The 16,836-nt window shown below is 40.3% G+C and overlaps 1 protein-coding gene across 5 annotated transcripts in view; it reads right to left on the reverse strand.

Annotated features, from left to right (window-relative positions):
- The window catches only part of SUMF1 (sulfatase modifying factor 1), a 140,472-nt gene that overhangs the window by 25,734 nt on the left and 97,902 nt on the right, over positions 1-16,836 (reverse strand). For 3 of the 5 annotated variants that reach the window (XR_002824862.1, XR_002824851.1, XR_002824854.1), the window contains exons 9-10: positions 11,538-11,842; positions 3,802-3,867 (exon numbers count right to left, since the gene is read on the reverse strand). Coding sequence is in view for 1 of the 5 variants with exons in the window: in XM_004368282.2 (XP_004368339.1) it covers positions 11,732-11,842 (111 nt within the window). In the remaining 4 variants the exon portion in view is untranslated. Of the gene's footprint in view, positions 1-3,353; positions 3,375-3,801; positions 3,868-10,087; positions 11,843-16,836 lie in introns of those variants that run through there. The other 2 variants (XR_002824865.1, XM_004368282.2) reach the window with 2 other exon arrangements.

Here is a 16,836-nt window from a genome sequence, read left to right on the forward strand (position 1 = left end):
GCCTTTGAATTATGGTGTTGGTGAAGAATATTGAATATAGCATGGAGTACCAGGAGAACGAACAAATCTGTCCTGGAAGAAGTGCAGCCAGAATGCTCATCAGAAGTGAGGATGGCGAGACTTCATCTCACATACTTTGGACATGTTATCAGGAGGGATCAATTCCTGGAGAAGGACATCATGCTTGGTAAAGTAGAGGGTCAATGAAAAAGGAAGACCTTCAACAAGATCAATTGATACAGTGGCTGCAACAGTGGGCTCAAGGATAACAACAACTGTGAGGATGGCGCAGGACCAGGCAGTGTTTCGTTCTGTTGTACATGGGGTCACTATGAGTCAGAACTGACGTGACGACGCCTAACAACAACAATTGCTAATGATCGTGAGCATTTCTTCACATGTTTGCTAGCAACCTGAATGTCTTCTTTGGTGACCTCAAGTACTTCTGACACAAGCCAGCCTAGTCCAGGCACCAGCTCTGAGGGCCAGCAAATGGAGTAGGGAGGTAGAGAGACAAAAAAGTGAGAAGACTAGATAACATTTAAAGTTCTGGACCTTCACACTATGATTTTTTAACTTTTAGGGGCACATGAAGTCAGAAGCAACCCCAATCAAGCCATATATAGAAACAGTCAGAATTATTACTTCAGTGGGGGGCTCCACGTCATGAACCACAGGGAGAAATATAACACGGCAATTACAGGCAGTTAAGAGGTCACTGTGGACTGTGGGAAGAGGCAGGGAATGGAAACAATTTACTCCTGGAGTCTGATTTCATTAATAGTGAATCATTTGCCAACTGGAATCATTTGTAGGATTGGACCAATTAGCATACCCCAGAGTTGTTTTTCAGTCACAAAGAGTAGGGGAAGCTCCCGTGCAGAGGCCAGATGAAGACCTCAAATTAATTCCATTCAGACCCCCTCACAACTCTTCCTGAATCTTGAGTTTCTTCCATGCTGAGCTACCTTGGTTGTTCTCAGAGTCATTTTGGGATAAAGAACAATTGCAAAGCTACAGATTCACTGGAGTTGAGAGTTGTAAATTGGGTGGGAGTTGTAAATTGGTACAGCCTTTTTGGAGGGCTATGTGTCATTAGAAGCAGTGGTGGTTCAATGATAGAATCCTTGCCTTCCATGCAGAAGACCTGTGTTCAATTCCCAGACAATGCACCTCATGCACAGCCACCACCCATCTGTCAGTGGAGGCTTGCTTGTTGTCATGGTGCTGGACAGGTTTAAGCAGAGCTTCCAGACTAAGACAGACTAGGAAGAAAGGCCTGATGATCTAATTACAAAAATCAGCCAATGAAAACTCTATGGATCACAACAATCCAAACTACAACGGATCATAGGGATGCCCCAGACCAGTCGGCATTTCATTCCATTGTGCATGAGTTGGGGCTGAGAAATTTGTCATTATCCATCACAATTTAAAATAATCATGTTTTGATACAGCAGTTAAATTCCCAGGAATTTATCCTCCAGAAATACCTACAAAAATTGACAAGGTGTAAGTAAATACAAATAAGTTTACTAGAACACTTTTAACAATGAAAACTAGAAGTAACCCAAATATTCATCAACAAAGGGAATGCTTAAGTAAATTAACCATTAAAAAATGAATATAGCTTTTTAAAAAGGAGGTAGGCCTATACAATGATTTCATGAAATGTACAAAATATATTAAATGAACAAAGTAATTTGCAGAGCAGTATTTATAGTATGCTTCCCTTTTGTTTTAGAAAAATAGTACTTGAGTTACATATATTATTTATGATTTATGTGTGTGTATGTATATATGTATGTATTTATAAATTCATCTGTATTCCTTGTGTATCATAGACCATATACACACGTATTATATATGTTTGTAAATGCAAAGAAAACGTCTAGAAAGATATACAAACTGTTAATAGCAGTTACCTACTGGCATGGATTTGGAAGGAAACCAAAGTGCACAGAATGAAGGGCTTCAAAGTATACTTTGCATATTTCTTAGAGCTTTAAGTTTTATCCTATGCATGTTATTGCTTTTATAATGAAAAAAAGATAAAATATTTTTTCTAACAAAACTTGATGAATAGCTGTTACCAAAGACTCAGAGAAGAAACTAGTCTACAGGGCTTATAGCCATTGCCTCATCTACCCTGAGACCAGAAGAACTAGATGCTGCCCGGCTACCACTACCAACCCTTCTAATCAGGGCCACAATAGGTGGTCCCTGATAGCACTGGATAAAAATGTGGAACAGAAGTCAGATTCTTAAAATGTCCATACTTATTGGACCAGTTGAGACTAGAGGACTCCCTGAGAGATACTCTTTAAACCTAGAATGGAATCTATCCCCTGAGATCAACTTTTAGTGAAATAACAGATTGGCACAGAAAATACGTATGGTACGATGCTCCATTACAAAACCATCTATATAAGACCAAAAGGTCAAAAATTACTCTAAAGCAAAGATGAGAAGATAAGAAGGCAGGGAAACTAGAGCACTAGAAATGGAACAACCAGAACACAAAGAGAATGTTGACACATTGTAAACAATGTAACTAATGTCACTGAACAATTTGTATAGAAATTGTTAAATGGGAACCTAATTTGCTGTGTAAACTTTTACCAAAAACACAATATTATTTTGAAAAAAAGAGAGAGAATTGTTAATAAGGGCAATGATAGACGGCAACATTCTAGAAATAATCAGAGTGAAAAGACAAGGGATCATTGCTGATCCTTTCCTACCCTCTGCAGGTCCCATTCTCCACCTCCTCCTCCTCTTTAAAAAGCTATAGAATGGATCAGATAATTTAGAACAACTGTTTCACCAGTGGAATAAAGACTCACCCCTGCCCACCCAGACACAAATGCAGAGTTTTTAATTCCTTATTTTTAAATTTTTTGAAATGTTTCTTGCCCCTTCTTCCTAAGGAACCCAAGCCCAACAACCAACAACCAACCCATTGCTCCCAAGTGGATTGATGATTTTGACTCATGGTGACCCTACAGCACAGAGAACTGCCCCATAGGCTTTCCAAGAAGCACCTGGTGGATTCGAACTGCTGACTTTTTGGTTAGCAGCCATAGCTCTTAACCACTATGCTACCAGGTTTTCCAAGCCCACAATAGCCCTAAACAAAAGGTTCACCAACTTTACTAGCGACCATGTGCACAAAAACAGCAAAAAACAAAACTAGTCTGGCCACTAGAGGGGGAACGTTACATGCAAAAACCACATTAAGTTACTGCTTCACAGGAAAACATACCCACAGATGGAGGTAAAAGTGCTGGTGCGGAAAGCAGTTGTTCAAAGCCCACAGGCAGTAATCAGTGTGATGCAGTGATGTAGCCAGCCTTCGGCTTGCCTAATATGTCCTGAAGCAAAGCGTTCTGTTAATAGCTATAAAATTATAGATGGGAGTGTGGATCCCTTATTAGTGAGGTTTTTGTTCCCCCAACCCTACCCCCCGCCAGAACTGAATTATTTACAAATGTTTTCTGGAACAGAAGCAACTGTTGAGTTAGAAGCTGCCTTGCAACTTCATCTTAAGAAACAATGCCCAGTTTTTAGCCAGCAGCGGAGTGAGGAGTAGGGAGTAGGAGACTCTAACCTACTTTTCACAAAGACCAGGGAATTTAATCTTATCAAGGAAGTCCTCTCATATACGTTTTCAGACTGCTACTTAACAAGCATGATGCAGCAAACTTTTCCTTTCATTCTTCACACACCCCTCTCAGCCCTCTTTATCAACTGTATTCTTTTCATGGATTTGAGCCTAGTACAAATGAGCTGATAATGTACCTTTGATCTTCATTATTTCCAGCGGATGAATGTTTCACATATACCCAGCCATCTTCCACTCCACCCCTACGGGAAAAAAAAAAAATCCACTTCTTTATGAGAACATAATCATTTTGTAAAAAGAGGTAGCACATTCTGGGAAAGAAACGGATGTGATGAAGACAAGCGTTTCAAAAATGTGCAGTCGTCTTAACTTTCGCTATCTTGTTACCATGTTAAGAATGATTACTGCAATGTGACTAAGCATAGATCTTCAAAGTTTGGAATGGCCTTAAAACAGGTCAGAGATTTACACTCAGCTCACCCTATACTATTTTAACCTTCTTGCCTCAATTCTACCTTTCTGGAAGTACTTTCATTTAATTTTCAAAATTGAAGAACAAAGAAGTTTAGTGGTTAATGTGCCCAAAGTCACAAATCTAGTCAACAGCAGGACAAGAACCTAAACTTAGTCTGGCTCCAGAGTCCATGTTCCTAACCACTAATCCATTCCACCTCCTCGCTCTTTGCCTTTTCCTCCTTGAGGCTATCTCTTGGCCCAGTAACGCCCCCTCTTCAATCCACTCGTCCCCACCCCAAATTTGCAATAAATCTGAGTGTTTAGTGATACAGGGGAGAGACCAGTGAGCTACAAGTTACAGAAACTGTGTGAGTCCTGGCTCTGCCCTATTCAGCTGTCACCTTGGCACCTTGCAAACAATCTGAGTCCTAGTTTCCTAACCACACGTTGGGAATACTAACCAAAAATACCTGATTCCCCCCAAGACTGCCCTGCAGACTAAATGAGATCAGGTACGAAAATATCTAGCACTGTACCCAGCACCAAAAAAATAAAATCAAACCAGTTGCTGTTGAGTGGGTTCCAACTCACGGTGACCCCTTGGGTTTCAGAGTAGAATTATGCTCCATAGGGTTTCCATGCCTGTGATCTTTGGGAAGCAGACCGCCAGGACTTTCTTCCAAAGTGCCTCTGGGTGGGTCTAAACCCCAACCTTTCAGTTAGTAGCCAAGCGTTTAACCATTTGTGCTACCCAGAGAGCCGGGCACCTAAGGCGTACCTAAAATTGTTGGCTGGACGACAAATGAGCCACGAGAAGAGGTACAGCAATCACAATTTACAGCACAATGATGACCCAAGTCCACAGCAAAAGGAAAAAGTGAAATGTTTCATTACTTTAACACCTTGACCTTTCTCACTGGCTTTACGACACAGCCACAATCTGAGGGGGCGGACAATTGATGATATGCAGGGTCCCAGCACCACATCACCTTAGCAGAGGCTGCAACAGTGGGGGATCTTACACTCCATGTACCTAACACTTGCGAAGTCCTTTGTGGGAGACCTATATCCAAATGATTCCAACTACAGGACTAAGTTTAGGGCAGCCCACTCCCTAAACAATTATCTTTCAGAGGCCCTGGGTCCATTATCACTACCTCTGTAAAAAATGTGACAGCCCACAGCAGGGCCATCTGTCTGTGCTGCTATCCAGGGGTTCATCTCCTGACCCTTCCAAGGTGACCAGCTTCCATAATTTTTGGTGGATCTTTTTTAAGTCCGGAGAAGGAAATCCACCTTTGCATTTAACACGTCTCCAAAAACAAACAGGAAGGAAGTGATTCTTAACGGTTAATTTGGCTTTCTCTTGTGGTCATTTAAACCCTGTTTTTCTTGACTGTCCTCAGTGGAGGTGGAGAAGGGCTTAGTCGTTATCTCCCAAGACATATTCAGTTACTTGCAGCCCTTGGTTTACTCCTAGATCAGCAGCTCTCAAACATTTTGGTGTCAGGATCCCTTTATACTTTGAGAAATTAGTGAGACCCCCAAAGAGCTTTTCTAATGTGGGCTATATCTAGAGACTTTAAGCATATTCCAAATTAAGATGGAGAAATTGTTAAGACATAAAAATATACAAATTCATATTCACATCATATATAATTCATGTAGTCTCTAGAAAATTCTGAGATAATGAGAATAAAAAAGGCAAATAACATCTTAATATTATTATGAAAAGTTTTGACTCACAGATGCCCCGAAACGGTGTTAGGGACCCCCAGGAGTGCCCAGACCACAATTTGAAAACTGTCCTGCAAGGTAAAACCCACTACACCAAACCCTAGGAGTCGCTGGGCGAGGCAAACTGTTTGAACCCTTCCACAGACACCTTGGAAGACAGGCCTGGCGATCTGCTTCAGAAATTGCTCCTATGGAGCAATTCTACTCTTCACACATGGGGTGGTCATGAGTCAGAATCGATTCGATAGCACCTCACACCACCACCACCAATCCCTGCAAGTCCTGTCTGCCAAACCCTATTCTCCTTTGGACATCGTCTTATTTTTAAATCTGGATATTTATGAGTTAGAATTTAGATATCGGACCAATAATCTCTGAGAAGGATTAAATGAGAAGAGTTTAAATGACTAGCCAGAACTACTGAAACAACAGTTCTCCAAATAAAAAATACAAGCAAGCATTGAAAAAACCGCCACAGATAACGTTAGCAGGCTGGTAAACATATAATGGGCTACATGACTGCCCTCCGTTTTCTTTTTGCCTTCTTTTTAATTGCTGTTATTCTCACCAGTGGCATTTGCATAGGTATTGAACTTGCCAGAGGTTCTTTGTGAGGTGGGTGCAAGAGGAAAATCTTCAGGATTACACAATATTCTTAGCAATAACCAGATCTAATTTTCCCCTTTAATGAGAACTGTGTGGAACATGTAGAATATATCCTTCCAGGGTATTTACAAATTCAAGGTTTGGGAATCAATCATGCAAGCTCTTTTTTATTTTGAATATAGGGTAGCTATGAGTCAGAATCAACTCAAAAGCAATGGGTTTGGTTTTTGGTTTTTGAGCTAGGGACAAACATATGCTTTTATATGCAGTCCCTTTGTTCTTTCTTAGTCTGTTATGTTCTCTGTCCTATAGCTGTAACCCTGTAGCTGAGCAGGACCACCTGGTAGTACCTTCCTGCTGCTCTGCATTTAATCATATTCGTAATAGGAACAAATACCTAGTAAGCATTCACCCAAGTACCAAGCACTGTGCTAAACATCTTGTCTTTGCATTATCTCATATCTCCCCACAACCCTAAGAGGAAAATGAAACTTAATGGTTAGACTTGCCTAAAGGTCACAGAGCTCAGATATGGTGGTGTGAGGACACGATCCCTGACTATCTCATTTCAAAGCTCTTTCGTCCTTTATTTGATGCTAAACTGCCTTTTAAAGAGAGCTACGGAAGAGATCAAAGGGGCATCCTTTCCATACCATTTAAAAGTAAATAAATAAATTCTTATTTTTCTCTGGAGCAGAGAAAAAGTGTGGACTTTGTAAATGCAACAAACAAAGGCCCTTCCCCAGAAGCACCAAACCAAGTGTAGGTGAACATCTTATCAGCACCTCCTGACAGCATCTTATCTCTTTTCCTGATAGTCTGTTGGCTTCACTTTTCCCCTAAGCGACTGATTCAGAGCTTCTAAAGTTACCCTGTTGAGATGCCAAACTGACATTTTGGAAAAGCATTGCTCCGATCAATCTTCTATTTCCCTTCGCCTCCTTCAGCAAAGAAAACAAGGAGTTTGTCAAACACTGACCAGGCAGGCCAAGGGGCACGAGAGCAATCCCATCCGACCGTCAATTATTCTGAAATGTAATCACCTTCTTGCTTGACAACTGTGACTAATTCCAAAGGCCCAACCAGCCTCTAGTAATGATGATTTGGGGGTCAATTACCATTTGGGGGCAGATGAGAATCTGATCTGAAGCTGAAAAATTCCATCCCTTGGTGCTAATCCCCCGGACTTTCCAAGACTAAATAGGGCAAGTTTCAGAAAAGAAGAGTTCTTATTTTACAGCCTACTTGAATATTGTCTGTAATGATTTTGCTTAATCAAAAAATTAATTAAACTCCTGCTCTAATGGTCTAAACACAAGAGCCAGTGGAAAGAAGGGGCTGTGGGCAGCTGCCAAGGCTCCATCTGAGGCTTTTGGAGCTAATACTTTCCATGGTGTTTTCAGCATTTGAAACAACAAAGGCCAGCTTTCACTAATAGCACAACAGATTCTGGCAAACCCGTAAAGACAAGGCCTGCTCAGGGGTAGTTTGTATTACAGAGAATTGTTTTAATAAATAAAACGAAACCAACAGTCAAGAAAGTGACATTTCCGCTATTCTCTGATATTAATCTGCACATTTAGTAATAAATGCTAAAGTTAATGAAGATGGGGCCATCAGTGGCTTTGCTGAGACTATCTGCGGCTGTCAAATGATTTTAGGTGGGATGCAGCGGGGAGTCTCATAAGGCATTTCTAGGTAACTTGATGTCCTTGCCCTTTCTGGTGGGTCCAACACATACTTACTTGATAAGCCATCCTTCAGATATAAATACATGAGATTCTGTACCCCAAAAAATGCATCAACTCTTCACAATCTAGGTTGCAAACAGGCACCCACAGGACAAATCTGGCTGCAGAAGCAATTTAGTAGATCTTCACAGTGTTGTTCTTTTAATCTGAATTGTTTGCCAATATTAAAAACTCAGACAACTTCACGTGAAAATGCACATATCCAGTTACTCTTGAAAACCGGATGACTGACAACCCTGGGCTCACATTTCGGCACGGCAGCCCTTGGTGACAGCGGATGAGTGGCAGCCCCTTTGGAATGGGAACCACTCATACCCAGCCTGCCTCACTCGTTGACACCTTACTGCCTGGCCCATCACACAAGTCACCTCCTTTGCTCTTCCTAGTATCCAGCCTACAGGTTAACTCCTTTATGAGACATATAGCCAATGGGAAGGTAGTGTTTGTTAGAAGGAAGAAGGAAGAAATGGATACAAAATATCATTTTACAAGGTGTCATGGACTGAATTGTGTCCCCCAAAAATATGTGTCAACTTATCTAGGCCATGATTCCCAGTATTGTGTGAGTATCCACTATGGTCCACCACAGAAGTCTTTTCTCTCACAGTTCGGGAGGCTAGAAATACCAATTCAGGGCACCGGCTCCAATGGAAGTCTTTCTCTGTCAGCTCTGGGGGAAGGTCTTTGTCATCAGTCTTCCTCTGGTCTAGGAGCTTCTCAGTGCCAGGTCCAAATGATGCACTCAACTCCCAGTGCTTCTTTCTTGGTGATATGAGGTCCCTCTCCTCTCTGCTCAATTCTCTTTTATATCTCAAAAGAGATTGACTCAAGATACAACTTAATCCTGTAGATTGAGTCCTGCCTCATTAACATAACTGCCTCTAATCCTGCCTCATTAACACCATAGAGGTAGGATTTACACAACACAGGATAATCGTATCAGATCACAAAATGGTGGACAATCACACAATACTGGGAATTATGGTCTAGCCAAGTTGACAAACATTTTTGGGGGACACAATTCAATCCATAACAATCACCAACAATGGACTCGAGCATACCATGATCATGAAGATGGTACAGAACTGGGCAACATTTTGTTCTATTGTACATGGGGTCACCATGAGTCAGAGTGAACTCAACGGCAAGGAACCACAACATATGTCAATATGCAATATATAAAGTATATAATAGTGACTATAGCTGTCTACAGAGCCCTGCTGGTGCAGTGGTTAAGCATTCAGCTGCTAACCAAAAGGCTGGCAATTCAAATCTACCAGCCGCTTCTTGGAAACCCTGTGGAGCAGTTCTACTTTGTCCTATACGGTCGCTATGAGTCAGAATCGACTTGATGGCAACAGGTTTGGTTTTTTGTTTTTTTTAAAGCTGTCTATACTTTGGTATACTCTTTGGTTAGTAACCTAGAAACATGGTCCTTAAATGAAGGGCTTATTAGGATCTCATTTTCAATGCTTTCTAATGTTAGGGTAAAAAATACAATTATAAAGACAATGCCAAAACTTACACAAAAATATTTATACTATAACATTAATTAACAAGAGAGGAATTCAAAACACATATACTATAAATATAACTGTGTAAAAAATAAATGCATGCCAGGTAACAAGTAAAAATAAAAATGTACTAGAGAGTGGTGACTTTAAAAATGATAGCTTTTCAATTAAGGAAATTTTTGTTCGTTTTGTTTTTGTCTAAAATTAATTGATGAAAGTTTGTAGAGAAACATTTTATATCCACAAAGTAACAGATTAGCAAATGCAGCTAATGCACCCCCGCAGCAAGATCGTTCAAGAGAAATGTTTTCACGTGTTAGGAGGCTAGGCATAAAAGCAGCAACCAAGTGCTAGTTAAACACTTATGAGTATTATTTGACTTAGATTTTGAACAATGACATAAGGACTAGCCATTTCTTTCAAGCAACATGCTGGAAGTGCGTTGGGGGTCCTGCAGGACTGGAGAATCAAGATGGGATCCTGATGACTGGAGGGTGAAAACCATCACTCTGAAGCAAGATATCTGCAAGTCTGCTTGGCTGGCATGTGCCGCTGCTATTGGGTTTTACAGGCCCATCAACTGAGCCAACTGCCTTGGCTCTGCATCAGCTACTGTGGCAGAAAGAGGCCAGGTCATAAAAGGGTTCCTGGCAGAGTAGTACCACTTTCTGGGGAAAAAAAAATTCTGTAAACTGTCCACATAACAAAAATTTCAACCAGCTGTTGTTGTGTGCCATCGAGTCGATTCTGACTCACAGCAACCCATATGACAGAGTAGAACTGCCCCACAGGATTTTCTAGGCTGTAATCTTACAGAAGCAGATCACCAGGTCTTTCTCCTGTGGAGCCACTGGGTGGGTTCAAACTGCTAACCTTTTGGTTAGCAGTCAAGCACTTCACTACTGTACTGCCAGCACTCTTTATCAGCCAGCTAATGGACATGAAAGTTTTCTAGCAAACAAAACATATAAAGGTCACAAAGTCATTTCTTTAAAAGAAAACACAATGGGAGGGAAACAGCAAAGGAACCAATAAGAGTTAGCAGATACCAGTTTATTCAACATAGCGCATGATTCAAAGCATCTGATATTTCACAGCCACCAAGATCTCCTACTTCTCCATTACAAAACATCGGATACCCTGAATATAGTTCATTTAAGGTCCTTACTCCTTTTCTTCTACATTTAGAATTAAACAGTTTTCCCTGTTTAGCACACATTCACATTCACAGAAGGCTTTGGGAAGAGGGGGAAATAGGGCTTGTAACTGCCCCTCTGAACCAAAGGCACTTAATGTTAAAAGATAAAGCACAGCAGGGTCACCCCACAGACATTCCTGTGTGTTCAGAATGCTGCACGTTAGCGTACCATCACTGGCCCACGGGGGATTCATCATAACAATGTAAAAGACACTGATTTCCCTGGAAAAAACAAAGTGCAGTATGAATATAAAAGACTCGTTACCCCTCACCCTTTTCTGAAAATAATACATAAGAGAACTCTTATTTTACATGATTAGTATCACCCAAGGTGCACACATGGAAAAAAATAGTTAGAAAATAATCTGTCATAAATTCTCACTATGAAATCATCACAATAGAATCTGACATCACTCATGGGATTTTTGAGTTGGAGAGAATCTCAGAAATCACGTTGTCCATCCTGTCAATTGATAATGAGGACACCGAGAACCAAGAAGGTCAAGTAGGGGACCCCAGGTCTAACCCCTATGGCATAACCTGGATAGAACGAGGCCCCTTGAGATCCAGCTCAGGGTTCCCTCCACTATCTCAAATCTCTTTAAAAGACTCTCAAAAATAAAACATGGCAATGATCTCCAAAGACGCACCCCACAATAAAGCACGGGCACTGACACCGGTCAGTGATTTGGTCTTGTGAGACGGTTCCTTTGGCCATTGGACAGGTGTGTAGCCCACCTCAGGGTGGGAACTTCTTTGCATGGGATTGTTCAAAGTTCTGAGGCAAGCTGAATACAGGCTGGACCCCCTTCTTCTTGGATTTACGAAAGGCTCCTCCTGCCTGTTAGCCCACGGTGGGCAGGCGGTCTGCTGCACAGCGGAATCCCAAATTTGAAGCGGAGCTGTCGGGTGTGTTCTGGCTCCGAGCAGCACAGCGATACCTATAGCAGTAGGACTGTGCAGAGAGAAGAAAGAAGGTGAGTTCTTCTCGGTCTCTTAGCTGAAGGCTCTAAACTGTCAGATGAATGTTCTACAAAAGTACCAGCTGTAGAGAAATTACAGAGCACGTAGTGAGTGCTCCCCTACAGACATCCACGCACATTCACTTAACATGTATATACTGAAAAGGGAAGAATGTTCAGAGTTAACCACATGTTATCCAACATCCTTTACCTTAAGAATAACACAGATATATATAGAAAGATGTTGGTGTGACCATTACTTGTAACAGTAAAAAACAAAACTGTAATAACCAATGGTTACACAAGTTATGGCACATCCATATGATAGTATACTAGGTTGAGTCTACTACTATCCCAATCATGGCAACCCGTGTGTCAGAGTAGAATTGTGTTCCATAGGGTCTCCAATAGCTGATTTTTCAAAAGCAGACTGCCAGGCCTTTCTTCTGAGACACCTCTGAGTAGACTCCAACCTTTTGGTTAGCAGTGACTACATTACCTATTTGCACCACCCAGGGACATTAAAAAAAACATGTTTTCATATGTATTTAACAACACAGAGAATTCTCATGATAAAATGTTAAATAAAAAAGTCAGGATACACAACTGTGTATGTGGTATGAGTCTCAGTCTAGATAATTATGTATGTCAAGGAAAAAAAAAAAAGACTAGAAAATTCAATGTTAACAGTTGTTATCTTCAAGTAATGAGGTTACAAATTTCCTACAATAAGTATACATTACTTTTACCACTTAAAAAGTTACTTTTACATTTAGAATGATATTGACATTAAAACTAAGTAATAAAGATATACAACATTGAGAAGTTATGAAGAACAATAATAAGATGCCACTTCGTATCCAGCAGACTGGCAACTTTAGTAGCACCAAGCATGGGCAAGGCTGTGGGCCAACAGAAACCCTTACATGTTGCTTTTGGAGTTTGAATAATAACTCAAAAAGCTATCAGTCTTTGTGATGTGTTTTGTACCTGTTTTATTTTCTATCAGCAGGGTAAGGTATATATACATGTGCACAAACATCCAAAACACTGAGCACTTGGTACACACCAGGCACGGTACTAGGCATGTTCACCTTGTTATTTCCTCTGAGCGTAACAGCCCAGAGAAATTGTTAGACAAAGTAGGAATCCAGCCTAGGCCTTCTGAGTCTCACTACGGTGTACTTGCCCCCCTAGGGAGGTTACACTCCCATGAGGAAAGGAAACCACATCTCGTGTCTTTACCACCTCCCCCCAATACACTCCTCATGCGTGCACACATACACTCACACAAACATATAAGAAAGCCTAACACATATCCCAGAGTACCTAGAAGATATTCAGTGAATAACCACAGATCACTTGACTCAAAGACTTAAAAGCTTTCAGATTCCAAAGACAATCATGCATGGAACCCTCCTTGTTCTTCGATGCAAAATAACAGAGAATGAAAATAAACCATTTATCTCGTGTACCACGAGCATTAACCCTGAGTTGGCCCGGTGAAACTACAGCCCCTGCCAGCTGCTAAGTGAACTGCACTTTTTATTCGGGTAGAATAACTTTGAGACTCAGGAAGAAGAGATAATTTATGGAGGGGAGGGAGATGATAAGTCAGTATGCAAGAGGATATTTTAAAGTTCTTATTATTCTCTCTCACAAAAGTGGAACACTTCTAATCTTCATAAAAATTATCTCTAAAGTTGACACAGAAATTCTCTGGAGCACTCCTCCATAGAAAGAAAGATACGGTGCTTTGTCTTGTACAGATAGTGAAACAAGAGCAACCAATTTCCTCATTTTCCCTGTGGCCTGGGAGGAATATAACCTCTTACCAACTCTCAGGCAGGGAGAGGGAAGATGAAAAAACAAAGTGCTTGAAATAATAGTAAAAAACCAATGGCGTGTTATCCACATGCAAGAGAAGCTCCAAAATGACTAGAAGTGACCATGCAGGACATGCAGCAGGAGCCTTGTTCTACAAAGGAACCACTCACTGAGCTGCTGGGAAGCAGCAGTGCTTTGGAGTTTCTAGAACCAAGCTCCTGTGGATAATCCAGGGTCCCAATGAACTAAGTATATAGAGTGAATTCCACACTGCAGCAAAGATCAAGTTCAGGGGAAGACTGACAGCCGGACATCGACATTCTTGTTCCATAACTGTACCACATGTGACAAAAACCAATCAGTCAAGCACTTCCTGATCGCGTACCGTGTGTCCCTGTGAGGAGCCCAGAGTCTAGGCATGATCATATCCTGATGGAGATCACAGGCTGGTTGAGGAAACAATGATTATACAAACATGTTATGATTAAACCGTTCTGCGATTACTAATTCATGGGGAAAAACTGTCTCTTGTAGAATCCTAAAGTCTTTAGAAAAGATTTTGTCCTGGGTGGGATTTACATGATTATGGCAGTGGTTCTCAAAAACTTGGCATACATTAGAATAGCCTGGAAAGCTTGTTTATATACATATTGCTAGGCATGACACCCAGAGATTCTGATTCAGTATGTCGGTGGTGGGGCCTAAGAATTTGCATTTCTAACAAGGTCCAGGTGCTGCTGATGCTACTGGTCCACAGCCCACATTTTGAGTAGCACTGATTTCGAGGATTTAGAAAGCAGGAAAGAAGGCATGTTAAGTGGCGAAAACAATGACATCAGAGCCATGAACGTGGAAAAATTCAGGCAGGTTAAGAGGACAGCAAGACCATATAGCCTGATCATGTCTGAAAATGGTTTATTTACTCACTAAATATTTGAGAGAGTACAATACGTCAGACACTACTCCAGGTACCAGAGCTGCAATGAGAAATGTGATAGACAAGGTACCTGTTATCAGGGAGCTTATATTCAACAGGGAGTGGTCCGACAATAAATAAATCAGTACGTTCAAGATCGTCTCTGGTAGCAGTTGTCTTTAAAAAGAGTAAAATAGGGACAGGGACTAAGAATGACTAGGAGGCTATTTCAGGTAGGACGGGTGGGAAGGCAACAGGTGAGCTGAGTTGCCTCAAGATTTAAAGAATGAGAATTCCAGGCAAAAGCAATGACTAATACAAAGACGGCTAATGATAAGAAACAGGAAATGTGGGGGGATAAATATGATGGAGTCACATTATAGGCAGCCTTCTCAGCAGAAAGAGTTTGGGTTTGATACAAATAAAAATTGTGAAAATCAAACAGTTGCTAATTTATTCACCAGAAAGGGCAAAATCCAAGATTCATTAGCTATGTAAACTTGGCAAATCCTTCCAGAATCTGTTCACTCATCAATAAAATGGGGCTATTAATGTAACAATGTCAAAACATTTCATTTTTATGTTTACATAAAACATAAGCACTCCTGGGTTTTGGCACAAAAAAAAAAAAAACCCACCAACAACAAAAAGTAAAGCACTGTACACGTGGAAGACATTATAATTGTTACTTGATGATGAACAAAACACTCTTAATCACAGAAAGAACTTTGCCTTGTCTTATCAGACCTCTTTGGGTTAATTTAAGCTGCTTCTTCACTAACATAAGAGCATTAGCCAGCTTCTAAGCAGGTCTTAGGGATCTTGTGTTGGACTGTGGAAAGATGACACTACCTCTGCCAGCATCTAAATGTGGGTATACATTTGCAACATTAGTGGGAAAGTTTTATTTGCTATATAAATGGGAAACTGAGGGATATCTCTGCTGATACGGCATTAGATTGAGGTCTTTGTTGGATGGCTCATTTCTATATGCAATGGATCTCTGAAGCTATGTAACAAAATAAATACATAACAAATACATAACAAATACATAACAAAATAAATACATAAATCACCAAAGCAAAGCAAATTAAAAAAAATTACATTATCCTTTCTTTCTTTTTAGAGTATTACTTTTCACCTATGCCATAAGCATCATTTCTAGGATTCTGCCCATCTAGTTAAGAGCTCGTTAGTTGGTTCCTTATTCAAAGGAGAAGGGGAAATAAATAATCTAATTATAATAAAAATGGTGCCTGAGGATGATGATGATAGCAGTGACTTTTACTGAGCTTCTACCATAAGCCAGCACTGTACCATGTGCTTTATATACCTTAGTACATTTATTTCCCCATAAGAACATTACAGTTAGATGCAAATTTGATGTGTATTTCACAAATGTGAAAACTAAGGCTTAGAAAGGTTCAAAAACCTGTCCAAGGTCACACACCTAATAAGGAGCTGTCACAGAACTCCAACTCAGATAGATCTTATTCCAGAGTCTACATCTTAATAATTTAACTATAGCTGCCACTCTTAATCTAGTAGAAAGGCTAAGCGCTCTGAAAGTAATTCACAACTAGCACTGTGCTGTTTTCGCAAACTCACAGAAATAACCGGACTGATGTTAAAGACCTACATCATAACAATTAACTTGACCAAGATCCCAGAGCTGCCATTTTTCTCTGGAAACTTTTGTGAGTCCCACTCCATTTTGGCATTCTGCTATTCTCTCTTCTGGAATATTCTTCCTACCACTTCAAGTCTAACTAAATAAAATTTATACTTCAGGTAGACTAGAATATGTTAAAAATGTATAATATAAACTCTAAATCAACCACTAAAATTTCAAAACAAAGAGTTATACCTAATAAGCCAAAGGAGAGAAATTAGAGTAATAAAAAAATACATAATCCAAAAGAAGGCAAAAAAGAGGAAAAAGGGAACAAAGAACAGATGAGGCAAAGAGAAAAACAAATAAGCAAGATAGCAAATTTAATCCCAACCATATAAATAATCACGTTAAATATAAAAGGCCTAAACACCTCAATTAAAAGGCAAATATTATACCAATAAATTAAATAACTTTGATGAAATGGACAAATTCTTTGAAAGACTCAAACTACCAAAGCTTAATCAAGAAAAAATGGGTAACATACATAGCCCTGTATCTATTAAATTTGTAGTAACTCTAGGCCCAGATAGCTTCACTGGGGAATTCTATCAAACATTTCAGGAATTAAT

The sequence above is a fragment of the Trichechus manatus genome, unplaced genomic scaffold, assembly GCF_000243295.1.
Source record: "Trichechus manatus latirostris isolate Lorelei unplaced genomic scaffold, TriManLat1.0 scaffold00001, whole genome shotgun sequence".
Classification (NCBI taxonomy): Eukaryota; Metazoa; Chordata; class Mammalia; order Sirenia; family Trichechidae; genus Trichechus; species Trichechus manatus.